Below are 27,884 nucleotides of genomic sequence, written 5' to 3' on the forward strand. Positions count from 1 at the left end.
ATGGACATGTGGTTGCAATTTATTCACATTTGAGAAGAGCAGAGGTATCCCTTAAAGGCTTGCTTAAGGGTGTTTACAGACTCGGCCCACCCTCAAAGATCATGAACGGGCAAGATTGCTCGCCCATGTCCAGCCCACGGCGGAGGTGAACCATGGGCCTGCATGCGCTGGCAAAGGTAAGGAAACGTTCATTCTTTTATCACTTGTGACTTATTTACTATTGGAAATTCCTACAACCATAGTCCTGCCCTTTAGGAGGCGTTACAGGCCCGTCTTTGATCTACCCAAGCATGGGATCCTTCGCCCGATTAGGGCGTTACCTCAAAGACTTTTGGAAGGTCGTCATTCGAGGAGAAAACGATGATCTGCAACGCCAAACCCGAAGCGTAGAGGAGCAGGTGGCACGGGTAAGCTCGTCTCCTGCTTTTATACAAAGATTAAGTTGCTACAGCATTTTTTGGGTCCCATTTCGTCTGTTTGAGTAGTGCGCCCCTCTGGCAGTTCTCGTTTAACACCATAATTGCACATCGTCTAATTGTGTTCTTTTGCACGTACTGAGCTATAAAAGCAAAGTAGTCTTCAGAAATGCTCTGAAAAATTACGCTTCACTCTCCGGATTGGTTATGACAGCCTCACCTCTTTTCTGCATGATTTGTATGAGGCTTTTATAGGCTTTTATTGGTTTTAAAAAAACTGGTCATACTTAATCTTTACCCAACGATTGACGGTTACATCATATTAGTTTTAAGTTTTTAGACCGAACTTTTCATTTTCTATGTAGGAATAGACAGCAAGTTATTTAGGCTTTTGTAGCAATACGGTGAAGCAGTTCATTGTTATCAAGACATCATCGGGGATGTGGAAGGAGAACTGCATGAAGGCGCTCATGCCTTTGCTATTATTGTTAGAGTATGGAGGTAGACATCATATAGCGCTAGAGGAGAGATGCATGGGAAAGGTCAATAGTTCACCATAGTATACATAATGCTTCCTTCTTAAGGATCAGCTTGCACACGAGGTCAGTGCTCTTGCTGAGTGTTAAGGTTTCAAGCTTGTTTGTCCATTTGATGACTAGTGTGAGAGTCTAGGATAGTGTTCTTTGTGAGACTGCTGAATACAATAGTGGGATGAAAGGTGGGCCAGCATTGTTGGCATTCTTTGCACCCTTGAGATGAGAGCTTGCTTTCCACCGATGACTGGTCTACGGGGTTCCATTCTTTTCCTGTTCCTTTATGTGGAAATTGAATGATATGTGTGTGGATGTTCATCTAAAATAATGGTTATTTGAATTTCTAAGTTTATTGAGTAAATTCACTAGAAATTGTGCTTCTGCATAAGCTGGACTCTGACAAGCTGACATTGGGGGGCTAAGATATTAAGGTTTTGAATAAGCCGTGGCACTAGTAGCAACTACCCACAAGGTGACTAGAAAGTGATTCTTTTCTTTGGAAAGTCAGTGAAGATCAAGGGCAGAGGTCTTCTATGAAAATATTGGCCTTATGGAAAAAGGGGTGCTCGTGTCTGAAGTGGAGGGGCATAATGGACTTCAGGGTGATGCCTCCTTGAGAGAGCATTTGGCAGAGCAGGGCCATGCAAATAAGCATCAGCATAAGGCAAGACAATCTAAAGGTTAGGTGCCTTGTCTAGTCCGGGATAGTAGGGTGGAGAACCTATGGGACACATAGCATTACAGGACCTTGCATAGTGAAGACTTGATGCTGAAGGGAGGACTCTCAAGAGAGCTAGCTCTATGCCAAAATGGCCAATTTTGGCAAATTTTTTTGGATAAGAGCTTGGAAGATTGGCCGTTATATGTTATGATCAATGCAAAGGTCTGGAAGATGTGCTGGGTAAATGAAAGAGGAAAAGTGCTTAAATTCCTCAGTGTTAGGGACTAGACATGTATGATAAGTAGCGATCCAGGCGCAATTGCACCTTGTAGATGGTCGGTCCAAATGCTTGTGGACAAGTGGGTTTTCAGAGTCGAGAGAGTCTACCTCATGTTTTGGCCTCACTCTAGTCTTATGGAGGTTGTGGAGTTAGCTCTTCCCAGTTTGGGTTTGACTCGTCGGATTTCAAGTGGCTCTGACTTGTGCCTTAGATGTAAAACCGAAAAGGAAGCATAATATCTATCTAATTTGGAACTGCCTAGAATCTCAAGGCTTATGGACAATGACTAGGAAAATGTTGCACCCATGTCTTTAATCCCTTGGGGTGGAGCCAAGCAATCCTGGGCTTTGTTGGTTTCTTGCGAAAACTGGCCAAGGATGCGTGATATATCGTCAGGGCGCTCAGCCTTAGAACATTTTGGGCCTCTATATGCTCAACTGCGTTAGGGAGTAGAGGAGTAGCTAGCTCTTTTGTGGCTATGTATACGCTTTGGTGATCGGTGCTCTATAAGCATGTTGACCTAAGTTACTCAGGCTCATGGGTGTTTAAGGAATCTTTCTACGAGGCTATTTTGTATGTCATTCTGGCATCTCCTCATATAATTGCTGCATTTGAACTAGAGTTATATGCCAACCTCATAAACTATTGGCCTCTTAAACATAGGCACGTATGTACAATGCAACCATTATGTTGCTAGGTCAAAGAGTTCTTTTAATGGTCAAAGAATTGACTACGGTCAAAGATACTTGACTTTGGTCAAGTAAACCTGACTTCGGTCGGGGAGACTTGGTTTATTACCAAGAGGGTTAAGTACGGTTAACCAGAGAACAGAGCTGACTACGGTCAGAGAGTGTTGGCTTCGGTCAACGAGACTTGGCATGCGCCAAGAGGGTTAACCACGGTTAACCAAGATGTGCCAACTTCGGTTGGAGAGTTATGCCAACTTTGGTTGGAGAGACTTGGCTATAATTAAGGCGCCTCGACCCTTGGTCAAAGCTCCTTAATTATGATCAAGAGCATTGACTTCGGTCAACCAGAGAATAAATATATATTTTTATATTTGTTATGTGTGCACATGTATTCAGTGGGGACGCCCACCGTGACTAGAACTAGTTCACAATGTGTTGTTTGCATGCAAAGCGCTAACAATTAATGGGTGCCATGGTGGTGCGCTTTAATTGATTGTTGAAGGTACTAGGAAGAGTTATTTTCCTAAGCGCTACGGGAGCCTAACAAGCATCTAGGAGGCGGTTCGCGTGACCAAGTGCTTCGAAGACTCCAGAGTTGCCGTTAGTGGCATGTAATAGGACTTAGTCTAGATTTTAGACAAGTGGCATGTTGCCAATTTGAAATGAGCTTGAAGCTCTTGTAATATGGATTCACGTTGGATTTTTGTATCAGTCAGCTCTATGCTGAACTCTTGTAACAGATTCTCTCTTCAAGAAATAAAATACCTTCGGGGGGGTGCAGCCCGACATGTTGTCCTGGGCCCTAGCTGTGTGTAGAGAGAGAGAGAGAGAGAGAGAGAGAGAGAGAGAGAGAGCTCTTATGAGAGTGTTTCTACAGCAAATTATGAGCGTGAGGTTCCACGAGAGAGTTAGTATTTCATTGGTATCAGAGCATGGCTTCACAGTCTTCTGAAGCTGTGACGATCAAGTAGCAGGTGCGGGGAAATCTGTGGAAATCCAAGTGGCCAGCGTAGGACACCTCTGACGAGAGTTTCTGTTGGTAGAGAGACCACAGAAGAGAAGGGCCAACGCAAAGTGATTCCTTCACGTGGCAAGATGTTTTTCACGCAGGCGTAAACTTGAAAAGCAAGGTGGCGTTGTGTTCTTCCGAGAGTATGAAAGGCTTCATGGGATATTTGCATAGAAGAGCAACTTCACGGGGGACATAGTCGGTGATTTCTCTGCTAACAGGCGCCTTCTTGTGCGTTGAAGCTTTCACGCTGGTGCTTGCTTGAAGTGCGAAGGCAAGTCCAGGCTTTGAGGCAGCGCAAGGGCTCCAAGAGCATTCCTGAACGGGTATGTATTAGCGTGATGGTAAAGCGTGAACGTTCGACGGAGAATAAATGGGCCGATGACGTTGAGCGCTGACGGGATTTCCAGGTTCCATCGTCGACTCTGTGAGTGGGCACTAGATGTTACAGAAACCAGAAGAGACTAATGCATCGGCGCAACGCGCGATGTCAATGAGCCAGCCAAGGTTCAACCTTAGGCTTACGTGGCATAGGCGCTGACGTGGCTAGGTGCCAGTTAGAAGTACACGTGGCAGATGAGCAGCAGGCAGGTGATGTGCTTACACGTGGCACACAGGTGACGTGGCAACCACACGTGCGAGCTGACGTGGCAGCCAGCAGGTCCAGCTGACGTGGCAGTGACACGTGGCATGCTGACATGGCACAAGCATGTGCAGAGAGCAGACACATGGCAGCCAGCCTGGCAGGCCAGTGGTTAAGTCAACCCTGGTACAGTTAATCCTGGTTGGTTGGCCCGTGGTTAGTGAAACCCTGGTTAAGTTAACTACAGCTAGTTAACTCTGGTTAGTTGAACCAGTACCCAGTCAGTTCAACCTTGGTCCAGTTAATCTGGCCTAACCAGACCAGTCTGGTTGGTGTAACTAGACTGTGACCAGTCCAGTTAGTCTAGTTGCAGAATAACCAAACCAGAACCAGTTAGTTTGGTTAGAGTAACCAGCCAGTTACTCCATCTGGTTACTGTCACCCCAAAAAAATAAATAAAAAGGACAGTTGCAGAGACTGTTTCTGCTAGCAGTTTTCACTTATCTGAGAAAGTATTTACTGTCAGAAAAGCAGCAGAAAATCAGAGATTTGCAGAAAAAGAGTATGCATGCTTTTGAGCAGTGAAAAGAGGGATGCTTTTTTGAAGCCATTTGCAGTAGCCAGAAAAGAGGCATACAGCTTTAAGTTTATGCCTTGAGCTGACAGCCCAGTACTGGCAGAGATTGTGAATGCAAGACACCTCTTGTTGAGGTAATTTTTCTCTTTGAAAAGCAAAGGCAGCGTGTATCAGTTGCATACACAGTGTGTGTGAGAAACTTGCAGATCTCAGACGAGTTGTAAGAAAATGGCTCAATCACCTATCCAGTGGGATTCACAAGATAGGGATGTACATCCAAGACAGAGAAGTGTGCAGCAAACTCAGTAAGAATTTGAGCAGATGGTACGCACTCGTATACAAGAGATGGAAAATCTCGGAAAGGATCCAAGGGCTCAGCATTTGTTTCAAGCAGAAGCTATGCCTAATGCAGCATATGATGTGCCAATGCCAGAGGCACACTCTTGTGTATAGCCAGAGAAAGAGAGATCTCATAGGGGACGGTCTCATAGCAGGAAGAGATGGAGGCATCATCACCGATCTCCCAGTCCTTCACCGTCTACCTCGAGCTCGACTTCTGTATCTTCTTCTTTATCAGATAAACCATCAAGGAAAAGAAGGAAACACAAGAAGTCCAGGAAGAGTAAGTCTTCAGAGAGACCAAGGAATTCAAAGAGACCAAGGAATTCAAAGAGGGAGGTAAATCTGTCAAGTTTATGACCTACAATGGACAGTATGGTCATACAGACAAAGCATTGCAGTTTATCAGGCAGTTTGATGCTGCATTCGGGACAGAAAAGTTTTCAGAATCCTCCAAGTTAAGAATGGTCAGTTTGCACTTGACAGCGACAGCTAGTGCATGGTGGAGTGCATAGACCACAGATGGGTCAGCCCCAAAGAAGTGGAAGGACTTCAAGAAATCCTTCTACCAACAGTTTATGCCTAAACAGTTTAGAGACCATGTTCTTCAAGATTGGGACAGTTTGCATATGGATGCAGGAGATACAGTGGATGTGTACAACCAAAAGTTCTGGGATGCTTATTTGCAGGTTGCACCTTTCAAAAAGATCTCCAAAGGAACCCAAATGAGAAAGTACAGAGCAGGTCTCAGTCCAAGAATCCAGGCAGTAGTGAATGCTTTGGGGGCAAAGAACATTCAAGATCTTATGCATTCAGCTTGAGTAGCTAGTCTTGTGCCGTTACAAGATCCATCTACAGTACTATCCTTGCATGCAGGACGTGCTGAAAGAAAGAAAATTGATTTTTCAAAATCAGAAAAGAAAGAGTACCCCAAGGTTGAAAAGAAGGGTTTCAACCTCAGAAGCCGAGGGGTACTCAGTTTTCAAAGACTTATAAAGGCAAATCCCCATTTACTCCTGAACAGATATCTGAATTTCGCAGTGATGGGAAATGCTTGAAGTGTGGGAAAGAGGGACATATAGCTGCCCAGTGCCCTGAGAAGCCTTCGGGTTCTAAGGAGCAGAAAAAGCCACAAGTACCATCGAGGCCAATGGTGGGAGCAGTCCGAGATGTTTTGGGGAGTATCTCAGACCCAAAAGAAAAAGAGCTTTTGCTATCATGGGGAAAGATAAGAGATCAGCAAGCATTAATCCTATTTGATCCAGGGTCTACAGACAATTTCATATATGAAGATTTAGCCCTGAGATTAGGGATAAAAACTGAAGAGCTAGGCAGAGCTCTTGATGCTGATCAAATGTTTCAAGGGAATCCAGTGCAAGTTACTCCTTTTATTGGAAAGCTTCGTGTCCATGTGCAGAACTATGTAGATCAGGAGGACTTTTTAATCTCTCCTCTCAAGCAGCATGATGTTGTACTTGGTACACCGTGGTTCCATCGAAAGGAAGTGACGATAGAATACCCTGAGAGGGTGCTGAGTTTTATCCATAGGGGGAAAAACCAACGTTTAGTTGCCAGGAATAAAGGGGAGACTATCCCCATTGTATCTGATGTTACATGTGGTAAAGAAATAAAGTCTACAATTTCCGCGTACATGGTTTTTGTAAAAGAAAAAGAGAATGATATGCATGCTGAAATGAATGATGCAGACAAAGATAAGTTTCAGTTTCTTGTAAACTTTAAAGATTGCTTTTCCGATGCTTTGCCAGGGGAGTTACCCCCAGAGAGACCAGAAGATCATCAGATAGAGTTAATGCCTGGTAGTGAGCCACCAAACATACCACCTTATAGAGTCAGTGTGACTTAGAGAGAGGAGATTATGGCTCAGGTACAGGACTTGCTGTCCAAAGGGTTGATTCAGCCCAGCTCGTCTCCTTTTTGTTCCCATGTACTGCTAGTACAGAAGAAAGATGGCTCATTCCGTATGTGCGTCGATTACTGCGCACTGAACAAAATGACCATCAAGAATAGATTCCCTATTCCGCGCATTGATGATGTGCTGGATCAGTTAAATGGAGCTTCAGTTTTCAGCAGGATAGACTTGAAGAGTGGCTGTCATCAAGTCAGGATACAACCACAAGATGTGCATAAGACAGCTTTTCGCACTACATTCGGGTTGTATGAATACTTAGTGATGCCTTTTGGGTTGACAAATGCTCCAGCCACATTCAATAGAATGATGGATCGCATCTTCCGAAAGTACAGGCATTTCACGGGTACTTTCTTTGATGATATCCTAGAGCACAGGGAACATCTTGCTTTGGTATTCTAAGAACTTCGAAATCATCAACTTTTTGCCAATAGCAAGGAAAGTGAATTCTTCTTGGAAGAGATCCATTATTTGGGGCATATAATATCCAAGAATGGGATACAGATGGATCCTGCAAAGATCCGAGCCATCCAAGAATGGCCTGAGTTCAAAACTGTGCATGAAGTCTGTAGTTTTTTGGGACTTTGCTTCTATTATAGGAGATTTATCAGGCATTTTGCTGATATCGCAGCTCCATTACATGACCTTACTAAGAAAAATGCAGCCTTCGCATGGGGAATATCACAGAAGAAAGCATTCAATACACTCAAGGAGAAGTTGACTACAGAGCCTATTCTTGTAGTCCCGGATCTTTATCAACCTTTTGATGTTGATTGCGATGCTTGTGGAGAGTGTGTTGGGGCTGCATTACATCAGAATGAACATGTAGTAGCCTACGAGAGCCGAAGATTGCGTGATGCTGAAAGATTTCTGGGAATCTATGAGAAAGAGTTATTGGCTGTAATTCATGCCATCCATACATGGAAGCACTATCTTTTGGGTGCAGATTTTACTGTTAAAACAGATCACCAAAGTCTGAGATACTTTTTGACTCAGACCAAGCTTTCCGAGAAGCATATGAAATGGGCAAACATGCTGTCAATGTATCATTTTCAGATTGTCCATACCCCAGGAATTCGGAACAGAGTGGCAGATGCCTTGTCGCGAAGACCCCAAGTCAATAATGTGACTATTGCTTATTATCAGGACCTAGAAGGCATGAGGGAGCAATATGCTAGTGATGCAGATTTTGGTGAGATTTTACAGCAAATGCAAGAGGGGCAATCCATCAATCACTATTCCGTGAAAGATGGATATCTAATGAAAGATGATTGCCTATGCATCACCCAGGAGATGAGGAAAAAGATTTTGGAGGAATGCCATGCACCTCCCTATGCTGGACACAGAGGAATTACAGCAACAACTCTAGCACTAGAGAGGTATTTCTTTTGGCCAGGGATGCGGAAAGATATACATCAGTTTGTTACTGAATGCCTTACGTGTCAGAAAGTAAAGTATGATAGACGGAAGGCACCTGGCCTACTTAGGCCTCTTCCTGTGCCTCAGGCACCATGGGAAAGTATTACAATGGACTTTATTTTTTATTTGCCAAGATCAAAGTCAGGGAATAATGGGATTTGGACTATCATTGATAGATTCAGCAAGCAAGCTCATTTCATTCCGGTTCGCAAAACCATAAAGGCAGATCATATGGCTAAGCTTTTCATGGCACAGATCTTTAAGCACCATGGTATGCCTAAGTCCATTGTCAGTGATCGAGATCCCAGAATGACCAGTCTATTCTGGAGAGCTTTATTTGATAACATGGGGACGAATATGAATTTTTCTTCTTCTTTCCATCCCCAGTCAAAGTGAAGTAGCAAATTCTACAGCATTGGATATGCTGAAATGCTACATGGGTGACCAAGGTTCAGACTGGGAAAAGTACCTACCATTGGTAGAGTTTGCTTACAATAATACAGTACACAGCTCTACAGGGAAAGCCCCCTTTGAGGTCATTTATGGAAAGGTGATTCTGCCACCTATCCTGAGGACCAAGGATGAAATATTTGCAGCTGATCAGTTTGTGAGAGACCTCGAGACAGCTTACAGCCAAGTCCGGACAGCAATTGAAAGGTCTCAAGAGAAGCATAAAAGAGCTGCAGATAAGCATAGAAGACAGTTAGATCTCAAGGAAGGGGATTGGGTACTTTTGAAGTTTGAAAAAGCTAGGCTCCGCAAGTTTAAAGGCAAACAAAAAGTGTATGCAAAGTTATCTCCCAGATACTATGGCCCTTTCAGGGTTACAGAAAGAATAAATGAGGTTGCATACAGGTTATCATTGCCAGAGCATTGGAGGATTCACAATGCATTCCATGTGAGTCTTCTAAAGAAATTCCAAGGGCCACCAGAAGTGGATGAGCTGGAGGAGGTCCTTCAGCTAGAGCAAATTGTGTATCATATTGTACGCAAAGGCCCTGAGGGCAAGGAGTTTTACAGGTATCTTGTAAAATTCAAGAATTATACGGCATTAGATGCCAAGTGGATGGACGAAGACATGTTATCCGATCATCCACAGCTTTTGGATGTTTACAAGGAAGCTTTTCAGTTGAGGTCAACTGAATAGAAGTCGAGGGGATGTCACCACAATGTAAATATCCTATGTCAAAGTACAGTTAACTATTTATTTGATCATAATTAAAGAGTTTTATATGTGTTAATTATGGTCAAAGAGTTCTTTTAATGGTCAAAGAATTGACTACGGTCAAAGATACTTGACTTTGGTCAAGTAAACCTGACTTTGGTCAAGTAAACCTGACTTTGGTCGGGGAGACTTGGTTTATTACCAAGAGGGTTAACTACGGTTAACCAGAGAACTACAGAGCTGACTACGGTCAGAGAGTGTTGACTTCGGTCAACGAGACTTGGCATGCGCCAAGATAACCACGGTTAACCAAGATGTGCCAACTTCGGTTGGAGAGTTGTGCCAACTTCGGTTGGAGAGACTTGGCTATAATTAAGGCGCCTCGACCCTTGGTCAAAGCTTCTTAATTATGATCAAGAGCGTTGACTTCGGTCAACCAGAGAATAAATATATATTTTTATATTTGTTATGTGTGCACATGTATTCAGTGGGGACGCCCACCGTGACTAGAACTAGTCCACAATGTGTTGTTTGCATGCAAAGCGCTAACAATTAATGGGTGCCATGGTGGTGCGCTTTAATTAATTGTTGAAGGTACTAGGAAGAGTTATTTTCCTAAGCGCTACGGGAGCCTAACAAGCATCTAGGAGGCGGTTCGCGTGACCAAGTGCTTCGAAGACTCCAGAGTTGCCCTTAGTGTGGCATGTAATAGGACTTAGTCTAGATTTTAGACAAGTGGCATGTTGCCAATTTGAAATGAGCTTGAAGCTCTTGTAATATGGATTCATGTTGGATTTTTGTATCAAGCAGCTCTACGCTGAACTCTTGTAACAGATTTTCTCTTCAAGAAATAAAATACCTTCGGGGGGGTCCAGCCCAACAAGTTGTCCTGGGCCCTAGCTGTGTGGAGAGAGAGAGAGAGAGAGAGAGAGAGAGAGAGAGAGAGCTCTTATGAGAGTGTTTCTATAGTAAATTATGAGCGTGAGGTTCCACGAGAGAGTTAGTATTTCAACATACATTGTATATTCATCAACACTCTTGAAACAACTCTATTGTACATGGTGTTTGTCTTAAGAGAGGTCCTCATTGGTGATATATGGTGGTATTTAAGTCAATTTGATTTGATTGAAAAATTCCTCCAATCTTAAGGAAGATCTTTAATTGTAATCAGGTATTCAAGCGAATCACAAGAGTTGTAGATTTTGATTGCAAATGGAGTCAATAGCATCAAGGCATACGACTATGCTGAGAAAATAGATTCTATTCATAACTAGAAGATTGTAACTTGGATACAATGATTCTCTAAAGCAAAGCTTCACGATGGTATTCTTTAAAGATCATGTTATAATAGCTATCACAAAAGCTAACTTCTCAAAGGTGATAATAAGGCACTCAAGTGTGTGAATGTGTGTGTGTGTGAGAGAGAGAGAGAGAGAGAGAGAGAGAGAGAGAGAGAGAGAGAGAGAGAGAGAGAGGTAAGCTTTCGTTGCAATATTTATTTGACAATATTGCTATTAGTAGGATGCTAAAACTGACATAGTGACTTTCTCGATCCAGGTTTCAAAGGAGAATTACAAGATACTTCGTCTGTATTTCAACCAGACGAGTATTCCTTCATCATTGATTAGGGATCTCATGGCGAAGATTTGGTAGTGGAAGGGTATGGAGAATTCGGCGTGCATATTTGATATATCATACAATGCATCAACAACGTTTTGGTGCTTGTTTGTATGCAAAAGAGGATTGGATTATAGGAATAGAAAAGTGTTAAGGAAGGGAGACAAAGCACGTGTAGTCCGCTAACACGTGAGCAAGAGGATCTCAAATGGGATCCAATCCTCATAATTTCTTTCGTCCATGTTCATACATGTACGCTTCATGCGTCCATATGGATTGTGAAAAAGCTAGTTCATGAGTATACGAGTTTTGCCTATAAGATAACATTCCAAGAGAAAGTTAATGCAACTTACAACAGGATTAAAAAGGTTTTGTTACATGCACCCATGCACTTGGGTGCAAGGTGACAACTGGCTTCATCGACTAAGTGCAAATAGTTCCTATGATAGGATATTTTGTCGTATGTGCATAAGACAGCTTTCACGACCACATTTGGCTTGTATGAATTCCTTGTGATGCCATTTGGGTTGACAAATGCACCTGCCACCTTCAATCGGATGAGGGATAGAATCTTCAGAGAGCATAGAGCCTTTCTCGATACATTCTTTGATGACATCATAGTGTTCTCTAAGAACGAGGCTGAGCATAAAGAACACTTGGCAATTGTCTTTGCAGAGCTCCAGAAGCACAAGTTGCTTATCAATGCCAAGAAGAGTGAGTTCTTCATGCACGAGATCCACTTTCTGGGGCACATAATATCCAAATATGGAGTCAGGATTGACCCTACCAAAATGGAAGCCATAAGGAGTTGGCCACCGTTGAATATTCATGAAGTACGTAGCTTTCTTGGTTTATGCTTGTGCTATAGGCGGTTTATCTGCTACTTTGCACAGATAACATCACCCCTTCGTGCCCTACAGAAGAAATGAGTGTCTTTTAGGTGGGGTACTAAGGAAATTGCAGCCTTTGAAGAGCTTAAGGAAAAGCTATGCTCCGTTCCTGTCATTATCTTGCCAGATCTACGCAAGCCCTTTGCTATTTAATGTGATGCCTGTGGGAACAGCATAGGAGTGTTTATGCAGGACGGTGGAGTGGTGATGCTGAAATGAATTTCGGGATCTATGAGAAAGAGATGGCGGCTGTGGTACATGCTCTTTCTACCTTGAAACATTACCTTTTAGGTGCAGACAGATCATCAATCCTTGACACTCAAAGAAAGCTGTGAGAAAAACACATGCGGTGGGCAAACTTCCTTTCAATGTTTCATTTTCAGATTGTGCATGTGCCGGGCAAGAAGAATGTTGTTGTAGATGCGCTTTCCAGGAAGTCAAGTCCCATGCAGTATCAAAGAAACCGTAAGTTTCAGTTGTCACAATTGGAGGATTACCAAAAAGTGAGCGACAAAAAACGAGCGAGCCAAAAAAGAGAGCGATAAAAAACAATAAAAGATTTATAAATCCCTCATTTTAGTAGCAAAAAGTAATAACTTATTCAAAAGTCCATATGTTTCCTCAATGTTAGAAGGTTAAATATGCATATAACTTTAAAGCCACTAACACTAATTTCACATCATCCATGAGATAGTTTGTATGTTTAGTTTCCTAGTCATTGTTTGTATCAAAGACAAACCCTACTGCAATCAAGTACTCTCTTTCCACTAGAGTAATTGAGATCATCAATGCAACCTTCCACACAAGTGGGGTGTTTCCAAGAACTCCTTGCATGGTTTAGTCTAGATTCCATGCATATTTAAATGCTTAGCTTTTTTAACTCTGTTCACTCTTGGAACAAAACCCATGTTTCTTTGTTACTGCAAAAATATCCTTCCCTAATGATTTATTCTTACCTCCCACTAATCTTACCAATGCAATGATCACAAATTTATATTTTAGTGCATTAAACTTTACTAGATAGTGCACAAAGACATGATAATCATCTAAAGTACGCTTTGTCATTTGATTTGATATCTAACATGACCCCGTTTGGACTTGTAAATCAAAAGATACAGGGATTTGAAAATGTCATCTTTTGGGCCAAAACAAGGAGCACGTAAATCAAAAGACACAGGGATGTGGGCCAAAACTGGGAGCGCCTTGCCATTTGATTTGATATGTAACATGACCTCATTTGAAACGCGCTCTTTGTTTTGGCCCAAAAGAGGACATTTTCACATCGCAGTATTTTTTAATTTACAAGTCCAAACAAGGTCGCGCTCCCTGTTTTGGCCCAAAAGAGGACATTTTCACATCCCTGTATTTTTGCAAGATGTCAATATTTGATTGTTTTAGCCCAAACGATGAGTTTTACAATTCCTGCATCTTTTGATTGTCAAATATAAATGGCATGTTACATATCAAATCAAATACAAGACATGATTTAGATGAATATCATGTCTTTTTGCACCATCAAAAATAGTTGTGTGCATCAGAATATGAATTTTGTGAAATTTTGTCCAATTTCTTGCACCAAGTTTAAAGCAAGGTCTCCGAGAGCAAGAAGACACTGTCTATTTTAGCAAAAAAAAAACTAAATTTTAACATCCTCTACCTTTTAATTGCACTCTTGGGACCACTCTTCATAAACCCATAAAGCATGTGCAAGCAAGCATGTGTTAAAAATTACCCCTATTCTTGCATTTTTACATTTTCTCATGTAAATGGTTAAACTCCTGTACGTGTTTACAAATTGTGACTCTCCTTCATTAATCTACATATATAAATTACATTACGCTGCGATTTTATAAATCCCCTTATGCACATAAACAGCATGCAAGTCCCCCCACAAAAAAAATACCCCTCAATGCACTAAAGAGCTATGTTACATGTTTATGAGTGACCTCTTGGGGTAATTGCCAAACCCAAATGGGATCATGTTACAATAGTCCTTAACTTTAGACTACTCAATTTCAAGAAATGTGACACATAACCACCCTTTTGAATACTTTATACTTCAAGCAATTATTTTATAAAAAACTTAGCTTCTTTCTTTGCTTGCTTGATTTTCCAACCACTTCAACTAATTGTCGCTCGCTTTTTCGGGCTTGCTCGCTTTTTCTCGCTCGCTCTATTGAGTGTCTCTCACAATTGCATACCACAGTGAACTTGATGCCACGAAGGATCAGTATGCCAATCATGATGACTTTGCAAGGATTTATGATCAGCTACATGAGTACTATATGCTTAAGGATGGCAATCTGATGATGCATGGCAGACTTTGTGTCACAAAAGCAGTTGAGGTCAAAGGTTTTGATGGAGAGTCATGCCCCACCATATGCAGGACATAGAGGCATTGAAGCCATAGACAAAGGCGTGGAGCACTTCTTCTACTGTCCTGCTTTGAGGAAAGATGTGGAGGCATCTGTGAAGACATGCATCACTTGTCTGAAGGTAAAGTATGATAGGCGGACGCCGGTTGGATTGCTACAGCCATTGCTTATTCCCGATAGACCTTGGCAAAGCATTGTCATGGACTTTATTTTTTATCTTCCTCGCACACCGTCAGTCATGATGGTATTTGGACCATAATTTACAGATTCAGCAAATAGACCCGCTTTATCCCAGTGCGGAAGAAAATTACAGCAGATCAGATGGCGAGATTATTCATCTCTCATGTTTTCAACTTATATCCATGCGTGAAAATAGAAGCTCCTGCGAATGCTCCCACCCCTCCCCGCTCCCGTCTACCTCCCTCGCACTGCGCGGCCCCCTCCCACCTTCCCCTCCTCCCTCTCCGCCGCTTCTCCGCTCACAATCGCCGCGCCTCCCTCCGTCCCCCTCTCTTCCTTCTCCGCCCACCATCCGCGCCTCCCCCCCGCCCCCTCTCCTTCCTTCTCCGCCCCTCCACCCTTCCTCGCCTCCCCCCCCTCGCGTTGCGCTACCACCCCCACCGCCCCTTTCCTCCCCTTCCCCACCCTTGCGCCACTCTGCCCCCCCCCCCCCCCCCCTTCCCCTCCCTCCTCTCCTCCTTGCTTCCCCGCCCCCCCTCGCGTCGCGTTGCCACACCCTCGCCCTCCTCCCTCCCCTTCCCCGTCCTACGCCGCGCTGCCCCCCCCCCTTCCTCCTTCTTTCCTCCCCTCCCTCGCCATTCTCTCCCCACTCTATAACCTCTCCTCCCCCCGCTTCCTCGTACATCTCCATCCCTCCCTCTTTTCTCCCCCGCCTCCGCCCCATTCCTCCCTCCCTCGCCTCTGCCACTTCCTTTCCCTCGCCTTTTGGAGCTTTCGCAGTTTGTTGGTGCGGTATGGCGGCCGTAAGTCCAGAACCGGTGGCCCAGACGGACCCCCTCCCTCCTTCAGCCTACTGCATAACATTGACAGAGCATCAGGTCTCCTTGGTGAAGCAGGCCGCCACTGACTTTTCCCAGACGTCCGTTTATGGGAGAGTCATTGGCTACGCCCCTTCACGAGCAGACATCAGGAACTGGTTGCAGTCCATCCTTTACCTTGAGGACAGCCACATTGAGGAGGTCGCACTCATGGGACGTGGTATTTTCCGGCTCAAGCTCTCCTCAGCACAGGCTGCGAGCGATATGGTCAGACGGTCCCCTACCTCTGTGGGTGGGAAGATCATCCTTATGGTCCCATGGTATAGGGGTTTCAGTGTAGTGGATTTGGTGCCCGCTTCCGCATTCCCTGCCATCCAGTTACCCTCATCTTCCCAGGCCTCGCAACGGAGCTTCGCCCGATCATCAAGGACTTGGGGGCGCACTTTGGCTGGCTCATGCAGGACACCTTTGTTGATGTGGCGGCAGCCCAAGGGGTGCCACGTGTCAAAGTGGCAGTCCTAGATCCGCATAGTATCCCCTCGGAGTTCGAGATTGAGACAGAGATAGGTGTGGTGACGCGGCGCATTATGGTCACTGGTCGCCCAGGTCAGTGTCTAAGATGCCACGGCTTCGGGTACCAGGCGCGCTCTTGTCCTCACTTCACGAGGACAGAACCTCAGATGGTCCCCATCCAGGCAACTCAGGATCCCCCCCGCTAGGCATCGACACCCCCTCCCGAAGGGGAAGGGTGGACTGAGGTCAAAAGGAAACGGAAAGGAAACAAAACAGTAACAAAAAAGCCCCCCCCTCTCCAGCAAGAGACCCCTGTGGTCACCAGTCAGCAGCAGCCCGGTAAGGGGAAGGAGAAGGTCAGCCAGCCTCCCCCTCATCCTTCACCCCGCCCCCCCCCCTCCCCCCTCCTCCTCAGTTCCTCTATCTCCCCCCCTCTGGGACCCCCCCGGCACCTTTGGTTTCAGCCCTCCCCTCTCCCTCGAGCATGTTCCCGCGGGAACCCCCCCATCCGCCTGCACCGCCTGCGGCCCCGAAGCCAGCACAGACCTCCTCTGCGCCTATCCTCCTCTGGCCCGGTGGAGGGGAGAGGCCCTTCCCCGCAGACAGCCAGCACCACACCAGCTCCTTCGACAGCCAGCACCTCTCTTTCTGGTTCTGACTCCTCATCTTTGTCCCCCCACCCAAGGGCAGCTCCTAGAGCTCTACCTTTGTAGATTTACTGAGCAGGACCTTGGGATTACTTGGATGCAGTTGGTATTGGCTCCTTCCCTGCATGCCTAGACATCAGCATCTTCTTCCTCCGAAAGGGAGCGGAGGGTAAGGTGTCCATCCTTGCCCCTCATGATGGTCCTAGCTATTCCTTCACTATCACCAGTGACGGGAATGAGCAATGGATGAATGAAAATGTTTGGGAGACGATTCGTGATCAATCCCAGGAGCAGGTGCAGGACTGGATCGGTAGCAGAGCAGCGGAGCTTCTTCAGCAACAGTGGAAGGAGGGTGATGTTCGTCTGAGATGGCGCCATAGCGCCAAACGCTTCCGCCTTTTGGTCATCATTCGACCGCCTCTGGAGTGGATCTACGCGGAAGGGCTCCGCCCTTGGAGGACCTCAGAGGTAGCGGGCTTCTACAGTATTTCCCTGGCAGAGGCTTCGAGTTGGTTAGAGAGAGCTTACCACCATGGGACGAAGGGCCTTTCCCCTCTGCTGAAGGTTTTAAAGGATGGGTCCGATGATCCGGCCTCTCCTTCGAAACCTTCACAGAAGCGCCTTCGTGTGCACACAGGACATCCTCCGACCACCTCGACATCGACCGCAAGCAGACAGCTGTTTGTGGCCCATCTCTCCTCTTCATGAGTATACGCATTATCTCTTGGAACGTCAACGGGTTCCACTCATCAGGAACTTGCGGCCCCAGGAAGATGGTGCTCAAACAGGAGCTCTAGCCAGCTTTGGTGGGAAGGGTAGATGTGCTCCTATTACAGGAACACAAGCTTTCGGCTTCTCAGACCAGTAAGTGTGGGAAGGTCCTCACAGGACGCTCCCACACCTACTGGGAACCTTCGATTGGCGAGCAGGGGAGGAGCGGGGGTGTCTGTACCTCGATCGACGCTTCTCTAGTTCAGCATGTGTGTGGTTTTGGCACCTTGATCCCAGGACGAGCGCTTTGGGTGGGCTTGAATATTGAGGGATCTCGCATAGGCATCCTCAATATCTATGCCCTGACCGACCTTAGACGGAGAGCCGCTTTCTGGAGCTCTTTGACAGACTTGTTGCCATGGATTGTAGGAGGGGATTTCAATAACCTTGAGACTTTAGAGGATCAGCAGGGACGGGACCTAGAGTTCCTCGGTATAGCTCAGGCGGAGCAGGCGGAATGGGACTCCTTGTTCGCTGTGGGAGGACGGGACAGTTGGAGGGAACCTTCCTTCTGCAGATGGACAGGGAGCCTCGACTTCTCTTGGGGTTACAGGAGGGAGGAAGGCAGACTTTTGGAGCGGTTGGACCGTTTCTATGTCAGTGATTGGGCGATAGGTAGAGGTGGAGAGTCAGGGACGACCCTCTCTGACCATGCCCCAGTCATCCTAGTCCTGGACTCAGTCTCTCATTCCTTACCTCCCCGCTCGTGCCGGATCCTAGACTCCATCTACTCTAGAGCAGCGGTTCGCAGTAGGATAGTGGACCTGTGGGAGCAGGATTGGGACCCCATGGGGGATATGGCGGCTCAGGTAGCTCAGGTTCTTGCCGAGTCTAGTATCATATGTCAGTAGGAGGCGACTCTGGTCAAGCAGCAGTGGTGGGCGAAGGAGAGGGGTCTCAGACAAGACCTTGCCTCGATACAGCGGATGCAGCAGTCTTCTCTAGGCTCTGAGGAGCTCAGACGACAGGAGGTTAGAGCCCGAGCCATGTTAGAGGAGATCACCCAGCGACGTTCAGAGTTCTCGTTTCATGCTTCCAAGTCCTTTTGGGCTAGGAAAGGCGACATGATGTGTAGAGAGTTCTTCAGGACTCATGGCCGGAGGTCAGCAGGGGAACAGCTCCGATCTCTTAGAGCGCAGGATGGTAGTGTCAGAACAGATCCAAACGAGGTTAGGGACTTGGCGGCAGATTTCTATAGGTCCCTGTTCCAGCAGGAGCCCCCAGACTCTCGTGCCCGCCGATGTAGGGAGGAGGTGTGGAGGTATACGCCGTCGCTCGTGCAGCCTAGCATGAGTGAAACCCTTCTCGCCCCATTCACCGTGGCAGAGATGCAGGATGCTGTGAGCGATATTGATGGGCAGAAATGCCCAGGTGAGGATGGGCTCTCTAGAGCTTTCTTCACCACCTTCTGGGAGTAGATCCACCAGCCCTTGCTCGCAGCCTTCCAGCATATCTTCTTCAGCGGACAGATGCCAGAGAGCCTTGCGACAGGCTTGATTTGCCTCATCCCCAAAGGGGGGGATCGTAAGGAGATCAGACAGTGGCGCCCTATCACCCTCCTCCCGACTGCCTATAAAATCCTCGCCAAGATGATCAGTAGCCACATCCGACCCTTGCTACATGACTTGATCCATGACACCCAGACCGGTTTTGTCCAAGATCGCAGCATTTTGGACAACATCTTCACATTCTCAGAGGCGACGGAGTGGGCCCCAGCATAGTGGCCAGCACCTTGCCATACTCCTCCTTGACTTTGAAAATGCGTACGACAGGGTAGATTGGTCCTTCTTGGAGGGCACACTTTCTCGGTTCAGTTTCCAGACGAGTGGATCCGAGGTATTGCTAGCCTCTACAGATCGGCCTCCAGCCGGGTTATCATCAGTGGCAGGTGGGGGAGAGATTCACCCTCGAGCGCTCGGTACGTCAAGGCTGCCCGCTTGCGCCCTACCTCTTCCTATTTTTTGCGGAGGCCATGACTCACTTCCTACGAGCCCGTACCACTGGTCTTCGAGGGATGCGTCTCCCTATTCGGGATGATGCAGAACTTCTGGATTCCGAGTATGCAGACGACACGGCCTTGTATGTGCAAAATGATATCGAGTCACTGGAGCGAGTGAGACTGTCTTTAGAGGTTTTTTGCCTAGCCGCTGGGGAGAAAATCAACTGGCATAAGTCAGTTGGTTTTCTTACGGATTCGGGAGCCAGTTCACAGTGGGGTATTTTCCTGGGGTTTTGCTGGATCCCTAGAGGACAGACGACACGTTACTTGGGATTCTAGGTAGGGCTGGATATCATGCCGGCTCAACAATTCCTACCGGTCCTAGTTTCCATACGACGGAAGCTAGCCTTCTGGAGCACCGCTCGACTATCTCTGGCAGGCAGGGCCCTTGTGGTCAATCAGGTCCTTCTAGCCACCGCTTGGTACGTGGCTTCTTGCTGGTGTTTCTCGAGATCGTGCGTAGCCCAGTTGAGGAGACTGGTGTGGAACTTTCTATGGTCTGGCTCAGATGGTTCCGGCACCACCAGAGCGCGGGCACCAGAGCGCGGGTCGCCTGGCAGACGGTCATTCTCCCTCAGACAGAGGGCGGTCTTGGCATCATAGATCCAGAAATGCAGAGTCAGGCATTACTTGGCAAGTTAGCCATCCGCGGTCTGACCCCAGGAGGGCAGACGTGGAAGCTCTTGCTTCAGCATGGTCTCAGCGCGTGCATCCCCCAGAGAGGGGGCGATTGGCAGCCGTCTATCCGGTGGATTTTCACTTCAGCCCTGCTGACTCAGCCCCGTTCCCCCTTCCTCCGCGGCCTCGTCTCGGTTTGAGGAAGTTGCGGCACAGCTCTCTCAGGTTTCCCCCAGTTGCCGAGAGGAGGTAGACACACAGCCCTTGATCTGGAGCAGCCAAGTGACAGATGATACAGGTCGCCAGCTTGGAGAGAGATCCCATATCCCATGGGCACTCTGGGCGCGTGGGCCTGCGCACTCGCTCCGGGTTTGGAGGGACGTCTATAGCCAGTTGGGCCCAGGCGAGTTGGTAGCAGCAGTAGGTACGGCACGTGGGATCCAGGCTCGGCGAGCGGAGATCGATGCTGCCATTCCTGCAGGTTGGAGGATTCCAGTGATCACCAGACAGCTCTTCCCAGGAGATGAGAGGTGGCTAGGGCAGTTCACACCCCGCGGCAATCCTTTGGTGGTTGCAAGCATTTTCTCGGACTCCTCGATCCACTTCTTCTCCGTCGTCGATGGTAGCCGTCTCCAGAGGAGAGAGGCCGTGATCGACCCCCAGCTTCCCTGGTAGCGCCTTCGCATCATAGGGCTGCAAGGGAAAGTGTGGCATATAGACCCCCTGATTGTTCAGGACCAGGACTTGAGACTCTGGATTTGGGAGGGTCGCTCCTTGACAGAGGTGGAGTGGGTCCAAGGGGAGTGGCGCTGGCCACCACTGGAGACCTCAGAGAACCCTACGCCCTTCTTCTCATACAGTGCGCGTACCGGTAGGCGTGCTCTTGGGGCTCTCCAGCGCAGGCTACCCACCCACCCACATAGTTGGTATGCCCAAGGGATATCTCTGGTTTTTCTTCGTACATTTTGGAAGACTCTTTGGGCAAGTTGGCGGCGGAGGAAGATCTCTTATTTTCTTTGGATGGTGGTCCACAAGGGGCTACCAGTTGGGAGATGGCTGAGGCAGATGGGGCAGGAGGGGCACTGCCAGATGTGTTTTCAGGAGGAGTCCCTGAAGCACTGTCTTTGGAGCTGCTCGCATGCTCAGACAGTGTGGAGGGAGTCATGGGGATCTTAGCGAGGGCTGCACCCGAGCTAGGACCGGTCACTTGGGGAGCCGTTTGTTGGTGCAGCACCGAGATGGGACATCACTTGGCTTATGAGTTCTCCCGGCAGGATCTAGTTTTCTTCATCACGCAGGCCACCTGGGCATACATGGACAGCTTCCCCTTGCATCTGACAGAGACAGATGCAGGAGGGATGACTCGGCACCCAGTTTGGGAGATCATAGGGAGTATTGTAGGCTGGCATATCTGGACTTCCAGATGTGCGCAGACCCTAGGAGGTCAGGTTTCCTCTGCTACCCAGACCCTAGCGGACATCTGGAGCATGATCATTCACACGCTCAAGGGTCAGTGGGATCAGATTCAAGGGGAGACCCGGGCAGGGAAGGAGAAGCGACGGCGCTTCCTTCGCAAGTGGGACCATCAAGAGTTGTTCTTCCAGCACTCTGCTCAGAGTCTTCAGTGGCATTACTCCCCCCCACCGTGGCTGTTTGTCCACACTCATATGATTATGCCCTGAGAGGCTTGTAATTATTTTGTTACCACGGGCTGTATCTGTTTTGTGATTACAGCCCGCTGGCCTTTAGACCTTCTTGTACTCTCGTTTTCAAGCAATATAACTAGCACTACTTTTTGCGAAAAAAAAATCTCATGTTTTCAAACGTCACGGGATGCCTCAATCCATTGTCAATGATTGAGACGCCCGTATGACCAGCCTTTTCTTGAGAGGTCTCTTTGAGAACATGGGCACTACTGAATGTTTCATCCTCTTTCCACCCACAGTCAGATGGACAGTTAGAAGAGGCAAATTCTACTGCCCTGGATCTTCTGAAATTCTATGTTTCAGACAAGCAAACATAATGGGAACAATTCTTGACACTGGTTGAGTTTGCCTACAACAATATAGTTCATTTTTCGACAGGGAAAGCACCCTTTGAAATAATAGAGGGGTGAAAGAAAGGTACCTCCCATTTTGCGCACGAAAGAAAAGATCTTTGAAGCAGATCGGTATGTGGAAAGATTGGATGCAGCCTGTAAGAAGGTGAAGGAAGCCCTCCAGAAAAGCCAGGAGAGCAGAAGCGAGCAGGCGATCGTCACCGCCGTGAGTTGGTTTTGAAAGAAGGTGATTGGGTGCTGCTGCATTTTCAGAAAGCAAGACTTAAATGTAAGGATAAGGTGTTCAGTGTACACCTTATCCTTACGCTTAAGTCTTGCTTTCTATGGAAAACTGAAAATGCCATACTATGGACCATTTGAAGTCTTGCAGAAGATAAATGATGTAGCTTACAAGCTGAGGCTACCACAGCATTGGACAATTCACAACGCTTTTCATGTGAGTTTGTTGAAACCTTTTCAGGGAGATGTGCGTGAAGAGATGCTTGATGAGAAACGGCCTGAAGTGGAGAAACTGGATGAGATCTTGGTTCTAGGACAAATCTTGGCAAATCGTGAAAGGAAATTCAGAGGTAGAGTTTCCCAACGATATCTGGGGAAGTTTCAGAACTTTTCAGCAATGGATGCGAAGTGGATGGAGGAAGGTGAATTGGCAGATCCACATGAAGTATTGCAGCTCTACCTGGAAGCATTTCAGCTTGAGCCCACTGCGGTGCAGGCTCATTTAGGCTCAACAGAGCAGAGGTCTAGAGCATTAAGAGGGGGGTAGTACCTCCACCCCTTCAGGACAGACAGGCTCACATATCTAGAGGTCGCTTGGTGACACTGCAGGTCTCACCCGAGGTACTCATTGCTGACAGTATTTCTGCCACGGGACTTTTATGATGAGTGTACTAGTCACTTTATACAGGTGATGCATTGATGTATGGATGGAATCGTGTGCTCTCCTAGACCATATCATCATTGTTGGTTGTATATTGCAGATCATGAATTATCCGGTATGGGCTATTCATGCCTCGTACATTGTTATTTACTTGTTGTAAATGTTAGCCGCAAATTGGGTAGTTTGTTGTCTCAAGAGGGGGGTATGTCACGGGGACGTGATTTTTGTCGTGCAAATAAACCCGTGGACACTAAAAACCCCCCAAGGTGCACCCACTAATTCCTAGGTGCACCCACTAGGCCCAAATGCTAGGGGCAAGGCAAGGTTTAGAGGGGTCATAAACTGGGGCCCAAGGAAAACCAAAGTGTGTCATTGGTAGGAGGGATAGGGGGCTTTAATGAGCCACGTGGCAGTCCTATTTGTGCATGTGATGGCAAGTGTGACCATTCTCTCCCTACCTAGATTTTTTCCCTCTACCCTTAGACCTTGTTTGTACCTTGGTGGATTAACGTTACGTAAGGATTCCTCTCTTGCTCTACATGATCACTTTACGGTGAATTTCTCTCTGCCCAAGGCTGGCTGCACACATTCCAAGACCTTCCGTTGATTGGCGCACAAATCAAGGCGGATGAAATGCATTAAATATTGTTTAACGGACTTCCGTGCAAGCTGTACGGTCTTTTCTTGGACAATTTCAATGCAGGCGGCACGACAGCTTTCACGTTGCACAAATCTCGTGGCATTAATTGCTGGCTGTATGGATGGATCACATTCTATGGCTGTTGTACGGCTGATCGTATGTTTCCTTGCACACACCCCAAGGCAGGTTGCCGACTGATTGCTCTTCCTCTCCAGTCCGTGTTCCACTTGCTCTCTTTCTCTCTCTCTAGCTCTAGAGCACTTCTCTCTTTCACTCTCCTGGCTGCCCATTTCTTTTGTTGGCCTTTGCTCTGGGATCTGCTGCCATCTGGAGGTGGATCCTTCTTCCTTTGCTCGTGATTGAGGGGTGCTGGGGGCCTGGGCAAGGGATAGGTGCGAGGGTAGAGCTCGCTCCTCTTCCAAGAATAGTGGGTACGGCCCTTCTGGCCCTCTTTTGATTTCCATTTTGTCATTTTTGGAAGCTTGTTGTTGCATTTTGTTGTTCAAAGTTTCCCCCTTGGCCATTCAGGCTATGGACAAACACCTAGTCACAGGGGGTGTGCCTAAATTGGTTCCAGAGGGGCAGTGTGTGGATTTCTTCTGGTTTTGAGGTCACATGTGCAGTTGGATGTCTGTGATGTTTGCCTATGGGAGTCCATGAGTGTGTCCTTTCCGGATCTTAACAAGACCATGCACTCGACCGGTAGTCAAGCTGGATTACAGACAAAAGGGCACTCACAACCTGCATCACATGGACAGCGGGAGGTTGCTCCACTATTGCTAGATCTGAGTCCACAAGGTGCTTGCCACCTGATTTCCTGTCATTGCCTTTTATTGCATGCCTCTCTCCAGTGGCTTAAGGAGGATCCGTGGAATACCTTTGTTAGCACCCTTTCTGCACCTCTGGGTTCTGCTCACTGACTGAGCTCTACACAAGTGCCTAAGGGCTGCTTATATCCTCTCCTTGCTTGTTCCTTTGTTCCACCTTGCTGCTGTGCTGTCCAGCCCTATTCCAGGTCCCATGTGTGGCTATCAGCTTTAAAAAACTAAAAATGTGGAAATATATCTGGTGCCTCCTAGTCCTTTGCACAACTGCTTCTGACTCAACTGGTTGCATCTTGCAAACTTTTGCTCTTCATGGGCATAGTTTTCTGTGTGGAGCCAGGGCTACTTTCTGAGGTTTCTCTTCTTTGGTTCTCTTGGTGTCCACCATAATGAAGCTACGTAGACTCTCAAATAATCACACAAGATCAGCCATGATCAGTGGCACCTGGCAATGATCTGTGCACAAGATTTGTTGTAGAAGATAACTGGTAGGTGTGTAAAGTACTGTAGCAAGAATCACACCTAGAAACTCATAGTAAACATATGCGCGAAGTAATAAATGAAGTAAATGGGAATAAATATCTAAAAAATGATCTATAAATGTAATCCAAAAAAGTGTAGGTTTGTTATACTAGTCTGCCCTTCATCTCTGGAGTGCTGGAGTGCTGACAGAAACCCAATACAATAAATGGATGTTCAAGTATGTGTGGGTGGTTGGATATGTATGTGTGAGAGCATATATTAATACTTTGGTCTACAGCCAGTGGGCGCTGATGACGTCGGTGGGGATGCCATAGTAGCTAGACCCTGCTATGCGTGATGGAGTTTTATTGTTGTCAACCTTGTGAGTGACTCTCATACGATTGAAGCTGGTTTTTTTTAGAGGATGAGTTTGGGCATGTTCCCAGGTTCATCTCTCTCTCTCTCACACACACACACACACATGCACACACACACACACATGTATGTTTGTATGTATGTATGTGTGTGTGTGTGTGTACATTAGAAGGGGTGCATGAAAGGGAAAGAAGGGTGGATGGGAGGAGGGAGGCCTGACAAAAGGGTGTTTTTTTGTTGGTGGGCGGGGGGGGGGGGGGGGGGGGCAATGGGCTGGCCAAAGGGTATCAAGGGAAAGAAAAAAAAGTCTAAGTGTGGTGCAGAATGTCCCAAGCCCATTGCCAAGAAAGGCAAGACTAGCCCAAAGGTTGGTCATCCAAGCCAAAAAGAGGTGGAAAAGAAGTCCTGGGCACCGAGACTGTAGCAAATAGGGAAGGAGGTGGGAAGAGAAGCCAAGTGGAAGGAGGGTCAGCGACAAATAAGCCAGTGGAAAGAGAATGGAAGAAGGCAGGAGAAAAACCACCGGCAAGGGGGGGGGGAAATGAAACAGAAACGAAGCCGGCATACAAGCCGCAGTGGAGGCTGGCTGAGAGAGCTTGTGAGCTGAAGGGGAAGAGGAAGAGGTGTGAAAGGCAAGGCGACCTGTAAGATACAAAAATGGTGTGGTGAGGGGCTGGAGGAGCAGCTCAGGTTCTGGCCTTATTCCATGTACCAAATTCTCAAAGGTTGCTTACCTTAGTATGTCTTTAGGTCTCAGAAAAGCCTGTATATAGTAGTAAGGATTCTGACTTTCTGCCCAAACTTGTGACAATTGATTGTACATTTGGAGGTGAACTTGGTGCCGACATCGTTTGCTTTGCTATCTGCTAAATTCTTGCTTTTGCTGCTGGAGCTTGATATAGTGAATGGGAATTCAAAAGTGATCATTAAATATCTGGTGTCCAACCTGCAATCAAGAGGCTATAACACTAAGCTGCTAGGGGTTTAGAGGGGCCTCTTTTGGCCTTCAAACCACACCTAATTGAAAACGTGTCACCTAGACACCTTCATGCTTCTAGCTTTCTGCTGCTGTTTTAGTATGTCGTCCTACTCACCAAAACAAGCAAAATCCTTTAGCATTAGTTGATATTCAGGCAACTGCTAGTGTTTGGCATTCTGCTGTCATGTTTTCTAGTCAGCAGGTGATTTTGTTCTCTGTGAAAGTGTTAAAAGTGGTGTGAGTGTATTTTTCCGATGAAACTTATTATTCGACCGTAAGAGTTCTGCATTCTAGATTTTCATTGCACATATGGTTGAGAGGAAAGAATCAGCCAGCTGTTTTGGGCTGTATGGGTGCTTATCTTGTTTGTGTGACAATGTCAAGCTTCGAGACCGGAGGAAAACAAAAGAAAAGGAACGTGAAGCAGCTGCTTTGAATGAGGCCCGCATTGCTGTGGAGAAACTTCAAGAATTTCATATGAGTCTACTTGCAGCTGTAATCACGCCAACTGGCTATTCTTTTCTTCTATGAAAACCAATTGCAATTGATTTCAGAATACTTTAAAGGTGCATGGTTTTTTTGGGCAATTGTCAAGTAGTTTGCGTTATGATTTAAGGTGCAGGCTTCCGTTGCAGGAAGAAGCTGCTTCTGAATTTGCAGCTAAACTAGGAGAGCATGCCAAGAAACATCTTGAAGCAGAAACTCAGATGGGAGAGAGAACTCGCATGAAATTTTTACTCAGGCAAAGGGAGCTTTTACAACAAGAGATAAAGAAGGGGATGGAAGCTAATGCAGGTGTTCTTTCTTCACAAATACTATCACAGCTAAATGAAGGAGCTGAAGCTGCGTTGCAGCCAGAAGACAGATCAGCAAGTGATAAAGATGAGGCTCCATTACAGCAAGATCCCAGTTTACCAGATGAGTGTATAATGCCATCTCCTACTTCAGACAAAAGAATTGAGCAAGCTGCTCTGCAGAAGCAAATAGATGCCAATCTGGAAAATACAGATGCTGTTTCTCCCATCTTGCTAGCACAACTAGTTGAAGAGGCCAGAAAACAAGTGCGGCTTGAAGAGAATGTCCATTTAGAGGTTTTGTCTATGAAAAAAGAAAGCCTTCAGCAAGAGATAGAAGCTAGGGCAGAGGCTGAACATTTAAGCATTTCACAAGCTAAAAAAAGACTAGGGTGATGAATCCAGTTATTCTGTTAACCGACTTCTGAGTTTTTAAAATTTAGAGATCTCTTACTGCAGGAAGAGTCTTTGGTGTCTATGGTTATGGATATTGTATTGTGCCTGTCCATTATTATTGCTTTCCAACAGTATTATGGACTGTTGTCAAAATGCTTGGTTTCAAGTAAAATTGGTATACAGAATGCATATGACATGAGGTCTAGTAGTGTCCAAAGACAACAAATGAACACATCTGTAATACACTAGTCAAGATTTTTCTTTGGCTACATTATTGTGGATCATGTTGAATTAAAACAAAAACTCTAGCTGTCAGGTCTAGGACTGTCAAACAATGAAAAAGTTTTAGCGTATCCAAGTCCTTAGGAAACCTAAAAGTCGCTAAATAAAAGTAGAGTATCCTAGTCTTTAGAAAACCTAAAAATGTTGAGGGTTTACATAATCAATCT

The 27,884-nt window shown here is 46.5% G+C and overlaps 1 protein-coding gene across 3 annotated transcripts; it reads left to right on the plus strand.

The window, feature by feature from the left end:
• LOC147897281 (uncharacterized) lies at nt 1-27,556 on the plus strand. 3 transcript variants are annotated; one of them, XM_087379956.1, is made up of 4 exons: nt 6-176; nt 268-407; nt 26,630-26,740; nt 26,881-27,553. In XM_087379956.1, the coding sequence occupies exons 2-4, from the start codon at nt 291-293 to the stop codon at nt 27,433-27,435; spliced, it is 783 nt and encodes a 260-aa protein (XP_087236082.1). In that variant the 5' UTR covers nt 6-176; nt 268-290; the 3' UTR covers nt 27,436-27,553. The 3 variants fall into 3 exon arrangements, with proteins under 3 accessions (XP_087236083.1, XP_087236082.1, XP_087236081.1); XM_087379955.1 differs by having other exon boundaries at nt 7-176; nt 256-407; nt 26,881-27,552; XM_087379957.1 differs by lacking the exon at nt 26,630-26,740 and having other exon boundaries at nt 1-176; nt 256-407; nt 26,881-27,556.
• The last annotated feature ends 328 nt before the right edge of the window (nt 27,557-27,884 follow it).

The sequence above is a fragment of the Dipteris shenzhenensis genome, chromosome 10, assembly GCF_047967505.1.
Source record: "Dipteris shenzhenensis isolate YYH24624 ecotype China chromosome 10, Dip_SZ_1.0, whole genome shotgun sequence".
Classification (NCBI taxonomy): domain Eukaryota; kingdom Viridiplantae; phylum Streptophyta; class Polypodiopsida; order Gleicheniales; family Dipteridaceae; genus Dipteris; species Dipteris shenzhenensis.

Excerpts from the sequence above, each read along its gene's own strand:
- LOC147897281 (XM_087379956.1), top strand. The coding sequence starts at position 291 with ATGGGATCCTTCGCCCGATTAGGGCGTTACCTCAAAGACTTTTGGAAG. Across the intron at positions 408-26,629 it reads TAGAGGAGCAGGTGGCACGG|CTTCGAGACCGGAGGAAAAC; the intron begins GTAAGCTCGTCT and ends GACAATGTCAAG. Across the intron at positions 26,741-26,880 it reads ATATGAGTCTACTTGCAGCT|GAAGAAGCTGCTTCTGAATT; the intron begins GTAATCACGCCA and ends CTTCCGTTGCAG.